At 52.7% G+C, this 18,877-nt stretch overlaps 1 protein-coding gene across 5 annotated transcripts in view; it reads left to right on the forward strand.

Annotated features, from left to right (window-relative positions):
* Positions 1-8,420: 8,420 nt before the first annotated feature.
* Positions 8,421-18,877, forward strand: part of TSPAN15 (tetraspanin 15) — a 53,219-nt gene continuing 42,762 nt past the window's right edge. For 2 of the 5 annotated variants that reach the window (XM_070611900.1, XM_070611895.1), the window contains exon 1: positions 8,428-8,719. In XM_070611900.1, the coding sequence (XP_070468001.1) occupies positions 8,624-8,719 (96 nt within the window). In that variant the 5' untranslated portion in view covers positions 8,428-8,623. Of the gene's footprint in view, positions 8,720-15,366; positions 15,403-18,660; positions 18,742-18,877 lie in introns of those variants that run through there. The other 3 variants (XM_070611904.1, XM_070611908.1, XM_070611890.1) reach the window with 3 other exon arrangements.

Raw genomic sequence — 18,877 nt, forward strand, 5'->3', positions numbered from 1 at the left:
GGCTCAGACCCCCTCTCCTCCAGGAAATCTCCCTACCTTAAGATTGCTCCTGGCTGTGAAGCACCATGGCTGGAATGTGGTTTTTCCCTCTCCAGAAAGGTATTTCTGCCTCTTCCACCTGTCGGTCAGTCTTGTCCCTTGTTGTGGGGGTTCTTCTTATCCAGTTTCCAGTTCTCTCTCAGAGGGAATTGTTCCACAGCCAGTTGTAAATTTGCTGTGTCCATGGGAGGAGGTGAGTTCAGAGTCCTCCTATGCTGCCATCTTCCCAGCAATCTTGACTCTGAATCAAATGTTCCACAGCTCCGTGCTGCTTCAGGGAGCTCAACTCACACTCAACGGGTCCCACTGGTCCCACTTCTATGCCAAGGATCCCTTGGAATGAGTGCCTCCCTTCCCCCCATGACAGCCTCAGACAACTGAAGACACTTCCCGTCCCGAGTCTTCTCTTCCCATTTCTCTGACTTTTCCTTGGAAGGCACAGGTCGCAGGCCCTCTCGCTGCTGGCTACTCCCCTCGGGACACCTGGGAGATGGAGGGAGGGCTGGAAAGAAGTAAGGTGACCACTGTGTCCTGGTTTTGCACAGGACTTAACTGGTTTTAGCCCCAAAAGTCTTGCATCCCAGGAAACCCCTCAGTCCTTGGCAAACTGTTATGGGTTCTAGTGACTGTCCTGGCTTTAAAACTGATCCTACCATGTGCCACGCCATCCTCAGCTGTGGGCAAACCAGGGTGGTTGATCATCCTAGAAAGAAGGGACGAGAGAAAGGAAACAGGTTTTGCCTGGGCATTCATTTTTTCCCCTAAGGGATCCAGAGGGCGAGAGATAGGGAGGAAGAGGCCCAGGTGCCATCATCATCCCAGGGTAGGACCCGGGTGAGGATGCCTCCCGGTTGTCCTGGGAGCCAAGTGTAGGCAGGGCCTGGCTGGTGTCTGCGTGTCTGGAGCCCAGGCTCATGTCTGCAGCTGATCAGGGCTTCTGGGAGGGCTGCAGGTGCTGCGCTGAACAGGCCAAGTCTCACACATCTTCAGGAACATGTGGCCTCAGGACCCTGTCACCTGCTGAAGAATGAAAGAGTCCCTAAAGCTGAGCAGACACACCTGGGGCCCAGGCTGGGATGCCAAGTTGTATAGGAAAGGACTGGACATCTGCTGGTTTCCCATTTCAGAAGAACCCGCTCCTACCTTCTTAAGAGCTGAGAGCCCCTCTTTCATATAGGTGAGCCCTCACTCCCCACACACAGAGGAGCAGTAAATTTGGGGGGAAAGCTTTGATCATACTGCACTTACCTTTGGATGTTCTGCTCCATTCCCCACCTCCTCCCCAGTCATGTCATGAAATAAGCCTGCTGGTTCACATAACCCCTCCATCTGGAGCCTGGCATCCCAATACTGAATGACACCCTCGGCTGCCCCCACTCATGCATCTGTCCATCACCCAGAGGCCGTATGCTTTCAGGGCCTGTCCCCTCCCCAAAAGGCTCATGAGGCACAACAGACAGAATCCTAGTGGGCTCTGCCAGCTCCTGACCCCACTCCCAGCCCTGGGACCCCAGCCTGGACTGACCATTCCCTGTAGGGTCCACCCTCCTGCCAGATCCAGGAGCTTCCAGCTTGGTCCTCTGGGCTCTGGCGGGGGCCACTCTCTTAGTACTGTGCAGATGCCCCCTTCTGAAGGCCGACAACTGTTCCTCATAGGCTCTACTCTCCTGTGACACCATCCCTCTGTTCCCCCACCCATCACTGGGAACGGAGGCCCAGAAAGCCTTACTGAAGCCTTGGAACTAGAAGAACCTGACTTATACCGCACTCCCATCCCCAAACAGACAGACAACCTCAGTGTACGAAGGGCAGCTCCCACAACACTCGATGCTCCTTCCACATCACTTTCAACTGCTGTGCAGGGCTCCTTGGCATAACTGTGCCATCATTCCCTTGTGACTGGTCAGTTAGGTTATTAACGTGTCTCCACCCACGTCCCACACCCACGGCTACTCCTGAGGATGTCTGCTTTACCTGGCTGATCAGCAGCAGCCTTGCAATAGGGGACAGTGGGAAGGAGGGCCTGGGCTGACCTCCGTGGGAGGAAACGTGTGCAGTTGGTCAGGATCATGTGTCAAGAAGGACGGGGTGGGGAGGGGCAGAGCACAGTGGGCCTCTAGGACCAGAGTGGGCCTCTAGGACAGGTGATTTGGTCCCATCTGCCCAGAAGGAGGCAGGAAGTCCCCTGAGGCTTTGAAGGCCTCAGTCCTGGGGGTAAAAGCTGCAAGGAGGGGTGTCCAGCAGCCCAGGGTAGGAGGAAGCTATAGGATGCAGAGATGGGGTGCTGGGGCAGTCGGCCGTCTGTGGGGGCAGCGATGGCTGGTGGGGAGAGGGGCCCAGAAGGAGCAAGCCTTTTAGAGGCAGCTCTTGAGGGAATTTACAAAATGGGAAATGGCTGGAGTGACCTAGGCCCCCCTCAGCAATGAGCGTGTTGCTTTCCTTTCAGGCTTTTCTCCAGGATCCTCTTGGGCCCCCAAAGTCACTGATGTGTGTCCCTCACCTGGTGCAGGGCCCTAAGAGGTGTGATCACAGATGGAGCTGACTATCTGACAATCATAGCAAAGGAAGTTGGGTAATTTTGCAAAGTCAAGCACAAAACAGACGTCATCTCTGTTGTTTTTGATTTTCCTCTTAAGGACAGAGCATCTAACTTTGCAGAGGTCACTTTCAACTCCAAAAGAATTAGGAACCAGTCCTATGGGGCAACGTTTCTCGAAGTTCATTCAGAGGGATACTAGTTCTTTGAGATGTTAATAGCTGGTGTGGGTGTGTGAGGTCCGGGAATAGAGTTGTGTGGTCAAATATAGTTAAGCAAGGCTGCATGCTCTCCTTCCTCCTAGAGATACACAATCTCCATTCTCACCTTAAAGGCTCTGAAGAAGTCCTGCAGCATTTCCTTTTGATAGATCCTTTTTTACGAAACACTCAAAATATCATGGAACTACTACCTTGCAATAACAATAACTCTTTGTGTTACTGAGTACAATAACTCTATGTAAAGTTTAACTCTGACCAGCACTGAACTCTTAATATTAGAGCTGAGTGTATTGTTCCCAGTTGCTTTTTAAGCCACACAGTTAAATCATTCCATTCGAGTGGCGCTGGGCCCACAACTGCATTAGAGTAGCAGGCACATTGTTTGTTGGGTCGCAGAGCGCTTGAGCTTCCTGACGGAGAAAAGTCAGTTTACTTCTCTGAGCTTCAGTTTCCTCCTTGTAAAGGGCGATTCAGCACATCAAATTCCATGGGTGGTGAGAAATTAAGAGGTAATTATGTAAAAGCCCACAGCTCAGTGCCTGATGCTAAGTAAATAACCAGTAGAGAATAGATGGAGACCCTTGAGAGGTAAAAAGGATGAGAAGGAGCAGCAGTGGCCTAAAATCTGAGCTGGGGATGGCACTGAAAGGAGTCAAGGAAAGCCTGAAGGACAATTGAAGCCTCTTCTTCAGAATAAATGCATAGGCTCAAAAGCACAGCACTTTGGGGAAAGAATGGGAGGAAGAGGAAAAAAGAAGGGGATGGGTGTTTGAGTTCATGTTTTAAAAAATTTTCAGCTCTAAGAATGTACCGGTTAGCCTTTGCTGTACAACCAGCCATCCCAGAAGTGAGTGCCTTAAAACAACAGTCACGTATGAGTCCATGATTCTCTAGGTTGGCGCATCGGGCTGGGCACAGTTAGTTGTGCCTGGTCTCCTTCATGTAGATATAGTCAGCTGTTGGGGTTATGGGCTGGATGATCTAAGATGGTTTCACTCACTCGTCTGGTAGTTGGCTGCTGTCAGCCAGGAACCTTGGTTCTACCTAACATGGTCTCTCCAGCAGACCAGCCAGGCTTGTTCTCGTGGCGGCAGCATTCCAAGAGCGGCCAAAGCAGGAGCTGCAAGGCCCCTTGGTTCCTAGGCTTGGAACTCAGCCTTGCTTCTGTCACATTCTATGGGTAAAAAGCAAGTCAGAAGGCCAGCGCGGATTCAAGAGGCGGGAAAATAGATTCTACCTCTTGATGGAGAAACTGCCAAGAATTTCTGGCCATTTAAATTCTCCCACGTAGGGGCTAACTCTTGTGTATTTGGCCTGGGAGGCTGTTGGGTGGGTTGGGAAGACTTCTATGCATGCACACCCATGTGAGTGGTTTTGAGCTCTGCCTGGGAGTGTACACTGCCCTGTGTTGTCTGTACTTGCCTCCTCCATTTCCTCCCCTTCCTTTCTCTCCTCCATCCAATCCAATCAGGTTTTTGTCCCCATTGCTCCATTGACAGAGCTCTTATCAAAGTCACCAGTGACCGGCATCTTGCAAAGCCACTGGTCAATTCTCTGTCTGCCCCCACTTGACTTCTCAGGACATAGTCAAAGCCTCACTATTAAGGGGAGTCCTCAGGACACTAAATCCTTTTCCACATCTCCTTGAACTTCTTGAAGCCCTTCTTCTTCAGGCATCCCTGTCACCTCACTGGCCTTGTTTTCCTTCTCCTTCACTGGTGGCTATACCGCCTCTGTTTTCTTTGCCGCCTCTCTCTTCTCAATGTCGGAGGCCGCAGGGTCTGTCTTTGTCTGTCTTCTCCTTTCTTGCTACATTTTCTCCCTAGATGATCTCCCATAGTCTCATGGTTTAAATTGACCTGATGACTCTCAACTTCACCTGGATTTTGAAAAGATATCTCAAAAAATTAAATGGCCAAACAAAGTAATTGATTTTGGACATAACCTCCCCCTACTCCCACTTTTCCTGATCGTCCTCACCTTTGTAAATGACAGCAACATCTACCTGTTGCTCAAGGCAAAAACAGTTGAGATCATCCGTGATTTCTCTTTTCCTCACATTCCACACCCAGTCTCTCTATAAGCCCTCTTGGCTCCAACTCCCAGATATATCCCCAGTGCAACTCTCTGTTGTCATTTCCAGGGGTGTGCCCCTAGTCCAAGCCACAACCTTCTTGCTCTGAGACTGTCCCTATGGCTTCCTAACCAGCCTTCCTGCCCCCAGCCCTGGCCCCCTCCTATCCATCTTGCTTCCAGCAGCCTTCTAAAACATAAAGCAGATTCTGTATCACATCCCTGTTTGAAACCTACTAGGGGCCCTCACTGAAACTGGACATAAATCTAAACCGTATGCCAAAGCTACAAGGCTTCTTCCTCTGACCCCACCCTCTTTGCTGTCCCCTGCATGAGCCACATGGACTCTCCAAGCTTTTTCTCTCTCGGCTTTTGCACTTCCTGCTTCTTCCACTTGGAAGCGCTTCTCCCAGCTCTTAGCCCATATCAGTACTCGAAATTACCCTTTTCATGTATTCGTTCTCCTATGTGTTGCGTGTCCCCACAACCCCTGACTCCCCAGTGGAAGAGAATAGGAGCTCTTGTCTATCTGGTTTACACCGTATCCCAGAGCCTGGGGCAGGACCTGACTCCTAGGAGAAGCTCAGTATACATTTGCTGACTGATTTGACTGTGAGGACTATAGCTAAGATTGTCAGAGCTAGAAGAGACACAGTCCACCCTCATGGTTTCACAGACAGGGAAACAGAGGCACAGACAGAGTCACTTGCTCAGCAGCATGAATGCAAACTTATGCAAGCCAGGGTGGTCATGCCCATTCTGAGGTTCTTTTTCATAAACAGTAGTAGCCTCTCAAGGTGAGGGTTAGTTATGTCCCCTACGATCTCCCTGCCAGGTGTCATGAAAATAGATCTCAGAACAAATTCTGCTGTCCAAACAAACACCTCTCGAACAAACAGACATTGGCCAGTAGCCACAAAACCTGTTCATACGATCTGTCCTGCAAAGGCAGTGAAGGCTGAGCCCTCTGTCCTTGCAGGGGTTCTACCACTTTGCAGGAAGGCTTCACTCAAGGAAGACACAACATTCGCAAGGCAGGATTCAGTTAGACTGATGGTCACGCCCTGCACCCAGAAGACCTGGGGACAGGGCACCCCTCAAGGATTGAGCATCATCCTTAAATGAGATCCCTTTCCTCTGAACAAGGAACGGGTGGTGAACCTCACCCATTTCAGCCAATCTACATATTTTGAGTACTATTAATTTCACCAAAGGAGCGCTCATTTCTGATACCTGCTATGCTGATTAATAAACCAGGAATTTCACTGATGCCTTCATCATGGCTCTCTTGAGCTAATCAGTAGAGTGTGTTGGGGGGAAGGATTGAGATATGGAGAGCTGCAGAGTGCGCTGAGCTGGTTGCATGTGACTGCGCATGTCTCTTTTTAACTCCCAGGTTCATTGACTTCAAGTTGGTAACTTGAAATCAGACACGGTGGAGGTATTTACACTATGGAAGTAGGTACCAGGGTCCCCAGTTATCAAACATTTATCAGCACTCCACTGTGGCTGAGTGACGTCTGGAGTGTGGCCTTTCTGATAGAATGCTGGCTGACCACCTCACCCTCATGACACTTCTAGACTGTCATGCTCAGTCCTGGCTGCACTTTAGAAATTCCCTGGGGCCTTTAAATAATACTCGTTCCCAGGTCCTTGTTGGTGGAGATTCTGACTTGACTGGGATGAGGCTTGGGTATCAGGATACATTTAAAGTGCACCAGGTGGTGCTAAACTGCAGCCAGGGCCACACTCATGCCTGTATGTCACACTGTCTATGCCACATATGCTAACAGTCTCACAAAAGTTAACGGCAAAATCAGGATTAGCAGCAGGCCTGCTGACCCCCAGCCCAGAGCTCCTGGTAAAAGGAGGGACAAGTGGAAAATAGGTTGTCACTTCTTCTGAGGTCTCAGTGTTTGTAATTGTGGCTGAGGGGCAGCTCATAGTGCTTGGGGTCAGGTTGGGGTGGGAGGGACAACAAAGGAGCTCAGGAGTCCAGGAAAGCTGTGCTGGCCCCAAAGAGCTCCAGGCTCCCTCTGCAGGGCTGTCTCAGCCTCATCCTCAGGGCATCTCACGGGGCTCCAAGAGAGCAAGAGGGGCCCTTAGATGCCTGTGAGTCCCCAGGGGAGATTTGAATGAGGAGAGAAGGTGCTGCTCCCTAGGGAGGCCAGAAATAGACCAGGGGCAACTGAAAGAACAGCTGAGTGGGAAAGGAGGCTAGGAGGCCCACCCCAGGGAGAGGGAGCCCACTGGCCTCCGAGGGGGAGGTGCTGCACTAGCCCTCCAGGGGATGAAGACCAGCACCTCAGAGGGGGTGCAACCAGCTCTGCAGCACTGGGGGAGGGAAGCTGGGCCCCAAAGAGGGGTAAAGAGTGAGCTTCTTCCTCCTCAAAGGACAGCTGTTACCACTGTGGTAAGGTGTCTTCTGAGCCCTGGGTTATTCACCTGCAGGTGACCTGCCGCAGAAGCTCTACCCTTGGCTCCTTCTGTACCGGGAAACTGGCTCCCTTTGACCTCTCTGGGCAGGGCACTGCTTCCCTCCTCCCCCCCAACCTTACCTTCTTCTAGGGCAGAGCCCGAGGGGCTGCAGCCGGCCTGGTCCCTGTCTCGGTACATCTGTCTCTCTCCAGGAGTGTGTGCACAGGAGGCTTGGGAATCCAGGGTAGGGGACTTGGACGAGGGTGCCATTCCTGCAGTCACCACCAGGGACCCCACCCAGCACTGCCTCCAGCTCATGACCTCTGGGCCACACGTTTAATTACTGAGTGCCGCAAACACTGATTGCCTGGTTCCAAAGCTCCTGGGGGAGCTAGGCCTGGGAGGCAAGGAAACAGCAGTGAGTCAAGCTGGGCCATCTAGTGTGGGGACAGACACCACCAGGCAGAGAGCTCTGACCCCAGGCAGAAGAAAGGCCCAGTGAGAAGAGGCCAGGTTGGGTCAGACCTGGGCTGGGTGTGTGCAAGGAAGAGGCTACTGACCGGGCCTGAGGATAGATGTAGGGGAGGTCTTTCCAGAGGAGGCTGCCCCTGAGGGCAGGGTTGGGATCTCACCTGGCCACACAGAAGGGGATTCCCGCAGACTAGTTGGGGAAAGGCCGCCTACAGGGGATGTGTTACAAAACGAAACTCCGGGCCCGACTCTATGGGGGCCCCTGAGCCCCACCCTGGTCTGCTGCATCTTCCTAGATGTGGCCCTCCCTCAGCTCCCCATAGGCTGAGCAACTCCACTTCCTTATTCCATTCACATCTTGCCCACTCATTTGCACACTTTTAACACCTTAGCAGTTACTTCCTGCCCTTTTCCCAGAGTCCTTCCTCTTGACAACGGTGGAAAGCGCGTATTTCTATGTACCCCGGATCAGGCACACGCGCTCTCTGCCTAGCGCTCCTCAGTACACACTCTCCCACGCCCCGCTCCGCGCCGGCAGCACAGGAGTTTCTAAAGTTGCACGCGACCTCGTTTGCAAAATCCTCGCCCTCTCCCCTCTCTTCCCCTCCCTTTGCCTCCAGTGGGTCCCGGGTCGCAGCCCCGCCCCCGGCCCGCCCCCTCCCAGAGGCTGGGCTGCTGCCTCATGCGCATTGGCCGCCGGTGCTGGCTGGTCCCGGCCCGGCGCTGTGATTGCAGCTCGCAGATGTCAGTCGCCGAGCGAGCGCCGGTGGCGGGGCGGGTAGCCCGGCAGCCGGCAGGCAGCCGCAGGTGGGGCTGTTCACAGCTAAGAACCTAGCCCCGGAGCCCCGCGCCGGGAGTGTCCAGGATGCCCCGCGGGGACTCGGAGCAGGTGCGCTACTGCGCGCGCCTCTCCTACCTCTGGCTCAAGTTCTCACTCACCATCTACTCCACAGTGTTTTGGGTGAGTGACTCTAGCAGGGCCCCAGGAGGGGAGGGGGGACGCCTATACTCCCTTGACCGTCCCCAGGCCGAGCCCGGGGTTGGGTCTAGACTTGGCTGCTCCAGGGAGGGCGCTGGAAGTGCACGCCTGACTTCTTGTCCTACTCTCCTTTGGAACCGGGAAATTCTGGCGACCCAAGCTCAGCCTGAATTTCAGCCACCCGGTTGGGAGCATTAGAGCTGGTTGGCTACGACAAAGGAGCGCTACGTGGCTCCCCTGTGTGCACCTGGACAGCGGTTTGGTCCTCGAGTCCCTGCGCATCCGTTGGTGCGGTAGGCCGTGGTTAGGCGTTGGCAGCGCCCCCCGACCCCCCTCCGCTCTTGCCAGTTATTGCCGAGTTTGCCTCCCCATCAGCCTGCGGAGAAGGAGTGGTCAGGCTCTGTGGTCCGAGTTGGGAGGCCTGGACTCCTGGTCCTGTCCGCAATTTAGTTGCTGATGCCCCTGAGCAAGATGCTTCCCCACTGTGCCTTGGTTTCCTCTTGGGCGGAAGGAGGGTGTGTGCCTTGTCCGCAGTGTAGCCATGAGGATTCCTCCAGACGACATCTGGGAAGGTGTCCCGCACTCCTAGGTGCTCAGTAACTATTTCCCACCCACTGAGCTTACATCCTCTGTCTTGTTGGGGGCCAGGATGGGAGTGGTTGGACGTGAACCAGGCTTCAAATCCTGCTACAACCACTTTCTAGCTGAGTGATCTTGGGGAAGTTACTTCAACTCCCTAGGCCGTAGTTTCCTCATCTGCAAATGGAGACAGTAATTATATACAACTTTTAGGATGACTGTGGAGATTAAATGAAATAGGCCAAGTACAGTACTTAGCTTAGGGACCAGCCAGGAGCTCAAGAAGTGTGAACCATTATTACTGATGTGGGCAGGGAAGCTGGGCCTCGTGGTAAGCTGACGCACGAGACTGGATTTCTTTTTTTTTTTTTTTTTTTTAAAGATTTTTTTTATTTTTTCCTTTTTTCTCCCCAAAGCCCCCCGGTACATAGTTGTGTATTCTTCGTTGTGGGTTCTTCTAGTTGTGGCATGTGGGACGCTGCCTCAGCGTGGTCTGATGAGCAGTGCCATGTCCGCGCCCAGGATTCGAACTAACGAAACACTGGGCCGCCTACAGCGGAGCGCGCAAACTTAACCACTCGGCCACGGGGCCAGCCCCTGAGACTGGATTTCTTTATGGAGATTTCAGACTAGGCTGGGCCTCTCCTAGAAATGAGGATATCTTTCTCGGCTCTGTGGTCCCAGCCCTGCCACTCTAGAATAGCCCCCTGCCTCAGTATGCCACAGGGAAGACTTGCTCAGGGGCCTGAGGGGGGTCACCAACACCCATCCTCCTCAAAACACCACACTCCTGATCTCCTCGGCCCCTCATTGCATCCGTTCTGCTGGTAGGAACTGCTAAGTCTGCCATCAGGCTTGGCTTTCCTTGTGAATCCTCTGTGATGTGACCTTGCCTGGTCGAGAGATCCAGATTCTAGTTCTGTTACTGACTCACTGGGAGATCTTAGGCAAGTCACTTCCCTGTTTGGGGCTTCAGAGCTGTTAATTGACTTGCTCCTGTCCTAGTCCAGTTACCTGACTCTAGGTAAGGTGGCAGAGAGATGAGCAGGGAGTTTGGGGTCCAGAGGATGGAGCACGGACCTCTTGGCAGAAGTTCCAGGGAGGCAGAAGGTTGTGTGTGGAACTGGGATGGGGGTGATTTGAGCTATCATTCAGTGGTTCTCTCCCAAAGTAGGATCAGAAGCAACTTAGGAACATTACAGATACCTGGGCCCTGACATAAATATTTATTTAAACTTACTTAAGCTCCCCAGGTGATGCTCATGTGTAGTCAGGGTTGAAAACTACTGGTCTAGATGGCCTCATAGGCAACCTCGATTCTGATTCTGGGATTTTTTTTTTTTGCGTGTGTGTGAGTAAGAGTGGCCCTGAGCTAACAGCTGTGCCCATCTTCCTCTATTTTGTGTGTAGGACACCACCACAGCATGGCTTGATAAGCAGTGCCATAGGCCCATGCCTGGGATCTGAACCTGCAAACCCCAGGCTGCTGAAGCAAAGTGCATGAACTTAACTGCTACACCACCGGGCCTGCCCCTGATTCTGGGATTTTTTTTTTTTTTGCCTGCCCCTTGCTTGTCTGGCCTCGGGAGCTCTTCTCTCTGTGGGTCAGAGTTGGGAGGCTAAGGTTCATGGGTAGGGAGGTGGAAACATAAGGGAAGACCGGGAGTCAGAAGGTGGCGGTTCCCTTTCTGGCTTCACCCCTTCTCTTGCTATGCTATGTGATCACTGACCAACCTCTGAACCTCCTTGCACCCCTATTTTCCCATCTGTAAAATGGGTAACTGATACCCGGCCCCACACTTCATTGGATTGTTTTTAGGTTAGTAATATGGGGAGATGGTGACATGTGGGCAAGCCAAGTCCTATGCAAACGTAAGTTATGCAGTTAAAACAGAACTCGAAGTTTCAAGGCCTTGTTCTGTCACTGTCCCCTGTAGCCACGAGAGAAGACCACCATCTGGCCCTTGCTTTGCTTCTCGTGGGGCAGGGTGGGACTCAGAACTTAGAATCCTTCCTCTCCAGCCACCTGAGATCGCTGTACCAAACCCTTAACTTCCCATCCCTGGAGGTATTTCTGCTTGGAAATCTCCCCGCCCATGCCAAGAACTCAGCCACCTGCCGGTTCTGCCAGGGCAGCTCAAGGGCCAGAGTTTGACTGCAGGGCGGAGGCCCAGGGTGAATGAGTAATTTGTCCTGGGCCAGGTGTGCTGCTGATTGGAAGCCATTACAGCAAAGCCCATTATCTCTGGTGCCATCGCTGGGGAGGAGGAGTGGGGCCAAGGGTTACTTGCTTTATAAGCACAGAGTGCTAACACTTTCATCTTGTCTTTAGGTCTGGAAGAGGCAGTAAGTTTTACCATAGCCATGCGCCTTCTGTAGACTTTTTGCTTTAAAACTTATTATCAAATAGGAAATACAAGGATATTGTACAAAATTTAAAAGTATGAAAGTGTAGTCATTGGTGGCTCTGCCCTGTCCCTGGCCTGCCCTGTTCAGAGGGGACCTCTCTTATCAGTTTCTGTGATTCTTTCCTGAGAGAATATCCTAGACATAGGATGCCCTAGGCACAAATGTGTGCATGTATTATATATTCCCCCCCACACACACACACATAAGGAGGCACACTATACACTGTTCTGCCCTTACCTTTTCACTTACATTTAAATCCGTATACATTTTGGAGTTCTGCTAGAGGCTGCCTTGTTCTGTTTGATGGCTGCATAAAAATCACTGTGGGATAGGGGCTGGCCCCATGGCCAAGTGGTTAAGTTCGTACGCTCCACTTTGGCAGCCCAGAGTTTCGCCAGCCCAGGGTTTCACCGGTTTGGATCCTGGCCGCGGACGTGGCACCGCTCATCAAGCCATGCTGAGGCAGTGTCCCACATGCCACAACTAGAAGGACCCACAACTAAAAATATACAACTATGTACTGGAGGGCTTTGGGGAGAAAAACGAAAAATAAAATCTTTAAAAAAAAAAAAAAAATCCCTGTGGGCCCTGCCAGAATGAATTCAGCCAGTCTCCAGCTGGGGCACTCAGGTTGTTTCCAACCCTTAGTTACTGCTCACACTGCTGCAGTGAGCCTCTCTGAGCGTGTCATTTTGCCCACATATGTCTATGTCTGCAGGGTATTTTCTAGGAGTGTAATTGCTGGGTTAGAGGGTAAGTGAATGTGTAACATACATACAGAGATGCATCCATCATAGGTGTATACAGCCTGATGAATGTTTGCAAAGCGAACACCCTGTGTAATCAGACCCCAGGTCAATCGACAGAATGGACAGCAGAAGCCTGAAGCCCCCCGTGCCCACTTCAGTCACCAGCCCTTTCCTCCAGCAGCAATCTCTATTGGAACGTCTAATCGCACAGAACAGCTTTGCCTGTTTTTGAACGTGCATTTAAAATTTTGATAGATGTTGTTAAATTGCCCCAGGTAGAGGTTATACCAATTGTAATATTATTTATTATCTTTCTTTAAACTGAGACACTTTTTCGACTTAAATTCTTTTTACAAGGAGGCTTTATATCTCTTCTGCCAATGGGAAACCAGTTTTCCCTCTTCAAAAATAGCAGGTATCAGTTATAGTGAATACAGCGCAGGGAAAACAGAACAACGTTACTAAATCCTAGTTAAATGTTCTGGTGCTGTAGGTGGTGAACCTGAGGCCTGCCCTCTTTGTCCAAAAGGCAAGTTGGCAAGTGTTTGAGCAGCTTAAAGAGAAACCAGCACCAAACCTGAGATTTGCTCCTTGATGCCATCAGAAGGATCAGGAGCAATGAAACTTTTCTCAGTTTGTGAGTCAGCATGAATAGCACCTTGACCCACTTACAACAGTCTCCTCTCCTACACCTGGGGGCCCACGGAGGATGTATTTTGGGGTCAGTCCGCAGAGGCATGAGCCCCCAGGTCCCCTCATTTCCGGTTCAGGGCTCCTTCCGGTAGGTCACTGAGGATGTCTCCAAGAGAAATGAGCTCACTCCGGGGCACCGGAGCCTCCTTCCCACCACTCAGGGTGAATCATTCTGACACATGTGCCCTCAGCCCACTGGGGACACATCTCTAATTTTAGCTCTGACCACAGGGTATCCCAGAGATCCGCTTACACGATGGTTTTTCCTTGCTAGACTGTGGGCTCCTGGAGGTCAGGGCTGTAGCTCATTCATGTCCTTTTCCAGATGCTGGCCTCGGGGCTGGGCCCACAGCGCTCAGGGAAGGCTTGTTGAGTTGGGGTAGTCAAGTCCCAACCTGTGTCTTGTAAGCAGGGATGTGAGATGGGAGCACCTGGGTCAGAGGCTGAGCTGGGTGTGTAGCCTACAGTGGTCATGTTTGCTGAGGCCTTGAATTTGCAAAGTGGGCTGGGCTGATCATGGAGACACTGGCTCTCTAGAAAGCATCAAGCCTGTTGCCTTGACGATGAGGTAGGGTTTCCAATTGGGTAAGAGTGTCAGAGCTGATGGGTATTGACTAATCAGGAAGAAAACGACTCGGGGTGAGTAGAAGGAAGCAGCACAGGTAGGTGGGGGAAGTAATAAGTGTCAGCAGCGATATTAACTCTTCCTGGCCTTCTCCAAGGCTGGACCCCCTTATCAAAGATTGGCCCAGGATTCTTTATATTTCCCTATAGTTTAATGGTTAAGAGTGGGGACTCTGGGCCAGGTGGCCTGGGTTCAAATCCCAACTCCGGCACTTACAGGTGGAGTGACTGAGGCACTAACTTCCGTGGGCCTCCGTGGCCTTGTCTGTAAAATGAGTGATATTAGAACCTACCTGAGAGTTGCTGGGACCATTAAGTGCATCGATATATAGGAAGAGTGTAGGGCAATGCCTGGCACGTGATAAACACCACGTCAGCTGCTTCAGGGTTAGCCAGCCTTGTCCTACCTTCCTCTGTGTTCTTCTAGGTGCCTGAGAACCATAGACTGAGAACTAGAGGGGCCCTTCAAGGCACCTCCAGTGTGACCTTTTCATTTTACCAAGGAGAACACAGGCCTGGAGAGAGGCAAGGAGTCGCTTGGACCCCACAGTGCCAGTTAGTGATAAACTGAGACCAGGACCCAGGTTGCCTGACTCCAGTTTCTCCACTGGGTTTCTGTGACCTTTATTTGCCCCCCTTCTCCACTCCCCACCCCCCACCCCCAGCCTGCTGTGGTCCCTCCCTTGTGTCAGGGCTCAGGCTGTGGGTGGAGGACAGCATTTCTGCAAAGAGCCAGATAGCCGGCCTCTCAGTTAAGCACCAGATGAAGCCAGACAGAGAAGGGAGATTCAGTTTCCTGCAGGAATTTCTAAGCGTTGAAAAGAGGCTTATTGTTTTGGAGAAAATAATGTGTGCATATAGTAAACAGGAATTTCAAGCAATTCAGGTAAGTGCAGTGAAAAGTCACCTTCGGTTCTGCCACCAGGAGAGAACCACTGTGATGTGTGAGTAAACACCCACTCGGACATCTCCTTGTGCGTATATGTACATATTTTATTTCCTTAATTTTTATTGTGCTTGATGCATTGGGCAGGTCCGTTTTCCTCTTGTTCTAGGCAAACATTTCACAGAGAAAAGAGTGAAACTCAAGCAGAAAGTGAGGTAGGCTTCATGCTGGCGAACTGCTCGCTGTGTCTAATGGGCTGTCGGAGGTGGTCTGGAGGCGAGGATACTGGGCTGGGGCCTCGGGCACAGAGAGCCACTCCCCTCCCCAGCCGGGCCACAGGGCCTTTAAAATCCAGAGAATCAGGAAGGCAGCCCTGGAAGGGGTTCGGAGACTCTTCTGATGCACCCATTTTCCAGATGAGCAAACTAAGGCCCCGAGAAAGTTTCTTTGCTCTTAGTCTGGGCTTCTGTGCGTGAACCCTTCTCTCCCTGTCAGAGAGGGATTGTTTGAAGGGTAGGACTGCATTGGGACCTCGCTGCCTTTGGTTGTTTGTTCCTGAGAAGCAGGAGTAATGACTGCCCGCCTTCCTTCCCCTGCCCAGTGCCTCTTCTCTCTGGGTGACTCACATGCCAACCTGGGGTGGGGCTCAGAGTAAACCAGAGAAGGGACTGATAATGAAATTCTGTACCAGCCGGCTCCACATGCAGGGGAAAGCTGTCTTCTGGGTAAGCCGGGACAAGGGGATTGTAAAGATACACCTTTCCCAGAGAGAACCTTTGGATGTGGGTGGATTTGAGTCGACATCTTAGGGGAAGGCAGGAGAGTTGTCTTGACCTACCATTCTCTCCACGGTGGGGCTGGTTCGTTTGCTTATTCAGTCAATAGTTATTTGATGCCTACTGTGTATGCCAGGCCCTGTGAGAGTTACTGGGAAACAACTATGAACAAGAGAGGCTTAGTGCAGACCTTGGAAGACAGACAAACCAGGAAATAAACATAGCTTGTGACAGGTGCTAAAGAGGAAATTAGGGGGCCAGTGGGAAGAGATGGGAGTTCCTACTTTAGATGGTGTGGGCAAGGAGGCCTTTATGAGGAGCTGATATTTCAGCTGAGGCTTAAAGAGTGAGAAGGAGCCAGCCATAAAAAAAGGCCTGTAGAGAGCATCTCAGAGAGAGATCAGTAAGTGCAAAGGCCCTGAGGTAGGCAAGTATGGCTGGAGCAGATGAGGAAGCCCAAAAATGGCCAAGTTGTGGGTGGAGAGGGTGACAGGGGCCTAGTTGTACGAGGAGTTGGGGTCTGAGTCACTGAGGGGAGGTTTAATTGTCAGGGCCTGATAGCAGGGTCATCTGAAGACACAGATTGAGTGCTGGTTCTGCTGTGTCCCTGGGAAAAGGACCAACTCTCTGAGCCTCTTAGACTCCTCATGTATGGATATCCTAGAGGGCTGTTGGGGGGCTCCTGCAAAATGAGAGATGCAAAAGTACCCAGCACATTGTAGGTGTCCACGACGGGATGGCGACTTACCTGGGGAGCCTTGCAGAACTCAGGGTAGCTGGGACATAAGATGTGATGAGGACTTTTGGCATCCATCTCGTCAGAGGAGGCTGCTCTCTGCTGGGGATGCTCTGCCTGCCTGGAGCAGACGGCTGTGGCCCTGCCCTTGGGCCGAGAAATCCACCCCCTTGGGAGTGCACGTGGCCTTTCCCAGGGGTTGGGTCCTTCCTACTTCTTAGTTCCTGGGCTTTCGTGGCGCGCCAGCAGAGTCTGTGTGCCACATGATGGGTACACAGGTCCAGGCAGGCTGTCCTAGCAGTATCCTGCAAGGCTCTGAGAGCTGGTCCCAGCACCTGGAGAAGCACTTCCGGGAGCCCAGGGGCAGGGTCTGCCTGTGCCAGGGTGGCAGTCACCCCCGTGCATTTGTTCAGCTCCAGGCTAGGCTCTCCCCGCCCCACCCCGCCAGGAGGAGGGGAAAACAGAAGACTAAGTTGTCATCTTCCTCACCTGGAGGTCAGCCCATGCGGGAGATGGAAGCTGAAAACAAGCAGCTGCGGCCAGTTGGAGGCCATGTGTGGTTTCCTGCCGGGCCGCCTGGCCGACGGCAGAGGAGGCTGGGAGAAGACTTAAAGGAGGCGGGAGGGGGCTTGAACGGGCTGGAGGCCAGGCAGAGAGGAGTGGAGATGGGCTTGGGAGAGGGAGGGTGGGTCACTGCAGAACAGGATGTTTGTCGGGCCTAGATGCTGAGGTCAGAAATGCCCTCTGGGAAGGCTGGGGCCTGGAGGCTGAGGAGGCCCAGCTTCATCAGGAGCACTTCTTGGTGGCTGGGCGAGGAGCAGGTCTGAATGGCTGTGTGACTGTGGACAAGTCACAGACGACTCTGTGCCTCAGTTTCCTTGTCTATGGTAAGGGGCCAGGCTTGGATGGGATGATGCCTCCAGGGCTCTTAGCAGAGCGTCTTGTGTGATAAGCATCAGCGCAGATGGCAGGAGGACGGGCATCACTGGGCAGGCCCAGAAGCTCGCTGGGGCTGCTGAGAGGGACCCGGGGGCGCGGGAGGAGATGCAGTCTTGTGCCTGCCTCACTGCACTTTGCTTCCCCTCTTTGCATTCTCAGAACAACCCCGTGAGCAGGTGCACGGGGGCAAGTGTCCCATTTTACAGCTGGGGAGACCGAGGCCTTGGGAGGGGACGTAACTAGCACAACCCATTTGCATCCTCCCCCCCACCCCCCCACAAGAGTGCTTTCACTGTGGAAGCGGTGCCTGCTGTTTTATTTAATTTTTTTCCCATGAGATTTTCTCAGAACGGGGGTATTTGCATCTTGGCCTGCAGGGAAGTAAATATTTGCCCAGAGTGTAGAAGGAAAACAGCCTTGGCCTGGTCGGCGCTCAGGGCCCTCCTGCTTCCTGCTGGAGAGCCCCTCTCAGGATGTGGCGTGTGGCCTTGGACAAGTCACAGCATCCCCAAGCTGTTTCGGTCCCCTACCGGACGACTGCTGTGCTGGGTGCAGTATGGGGGCCGCAGAGGGGCTCGGGGTCAGGCGGTCAGTTCTTGTGCACCCATCATGTGCCGGACACTGTGCCTGGCACTGGGGGCCCAGAGACGGGAGCAGCGTGCCAGCCCCCTGCCCAGCTCGTCACAGACTGGGGCAAAGTCTCCTGGCTGGAGCAGAGTGCAGTGGGGGCTGGCTTCCGAGTCTAGCACTGAATTCTGAGACGGGGTCACTTCCCGAGGTCAAAAGACAGGACCTTCTAGGCCAGTGGGCCTGGGCTCTGGCTCCAGGCCTCTTGCCCTGGAGGACTTTACAAGTACCCATGTGCAGACCCCATCCTCAGAGCTCATCCCGCGGACCTGGGTGGGGCCCAGGCGCCTATGATTGTTAAACTTCCCCTGGGATTCTAACATGCAGCAGGAGTGGAACCGCAGCTCACTGCGGTGTCCCTGAGGGGATTCTGACGGGACTGGCCCGGTTCCAAGCCGACTTTCTCTCCTGCTGAATCCTGAGTGATGTGCTGAACCTCCCTGACCTCACCAACAATCAGGACAGTCTCTGTGTGCCCGACGGTTGGTGTGCGTGTGTGGGAGAGGCCCACCCCGAGGGAGAGGTCCCGGACAGGGGGACAGCCTGCCAGGCACGGGGGGAGGGATGTGAGAGGAGTTGGCGGGGCCCAGTCTGAGTCAGAAGGGCTGGTGGAGGTGTGTGGAGACCACCAACCTGGGGATATGGGAGATGAATGAGAGGCTGGGCCGGGACCCGGATCATCTTGGAGGAGGAAGGGGGTCCATGGTTCTAGAATTTTGTTTTCTTTTTGGTTATCTTTATAATATCCTTTTATCTGCTCTAAAGGCAACACTTCTCTCTCGTTAACTTTGTAGCTTTGTGACTTGAAGAAGTTTCTGTAGAACCAGACTTAAGTTTCTTGAGTCAAGAATTCACACACTTGGAGGGTGAGCTGTGATAATCTTCCCCTTTAATTATGTCTCCAGTTTGAGAACTACTGATGCGTTGGATTCATGTTGGAAAGGTGGTGTGTGATCTCTGGAGTCAGCGACGGCAGTTCTGACCCTGTAAGAGAGGTATCACAGGTGGTGAGAAAGAGTTCCAGATAGGTGAGATGAACTCGCTGGGGGCCCGTTGGTAGAGGGATGGGGACCTGACTTCTGACTCTGACGGGTGAGCTCTGGAGTGGGTTGTATGGTGGCC

The sequence above is a fragment of the Equus przewalskii genome, chromosome 1 (genome assembly GCF_037783145.1).
Source record: "Equus przewalskii isolate Varuska chromosome 1, EquPr2, whole genome shotgun sequence".
NCBI lineage: Eukaryota > Metazoa > Chordata > Mammalia > Perissodactyla > Equidae > Equus > Equus przewalskii.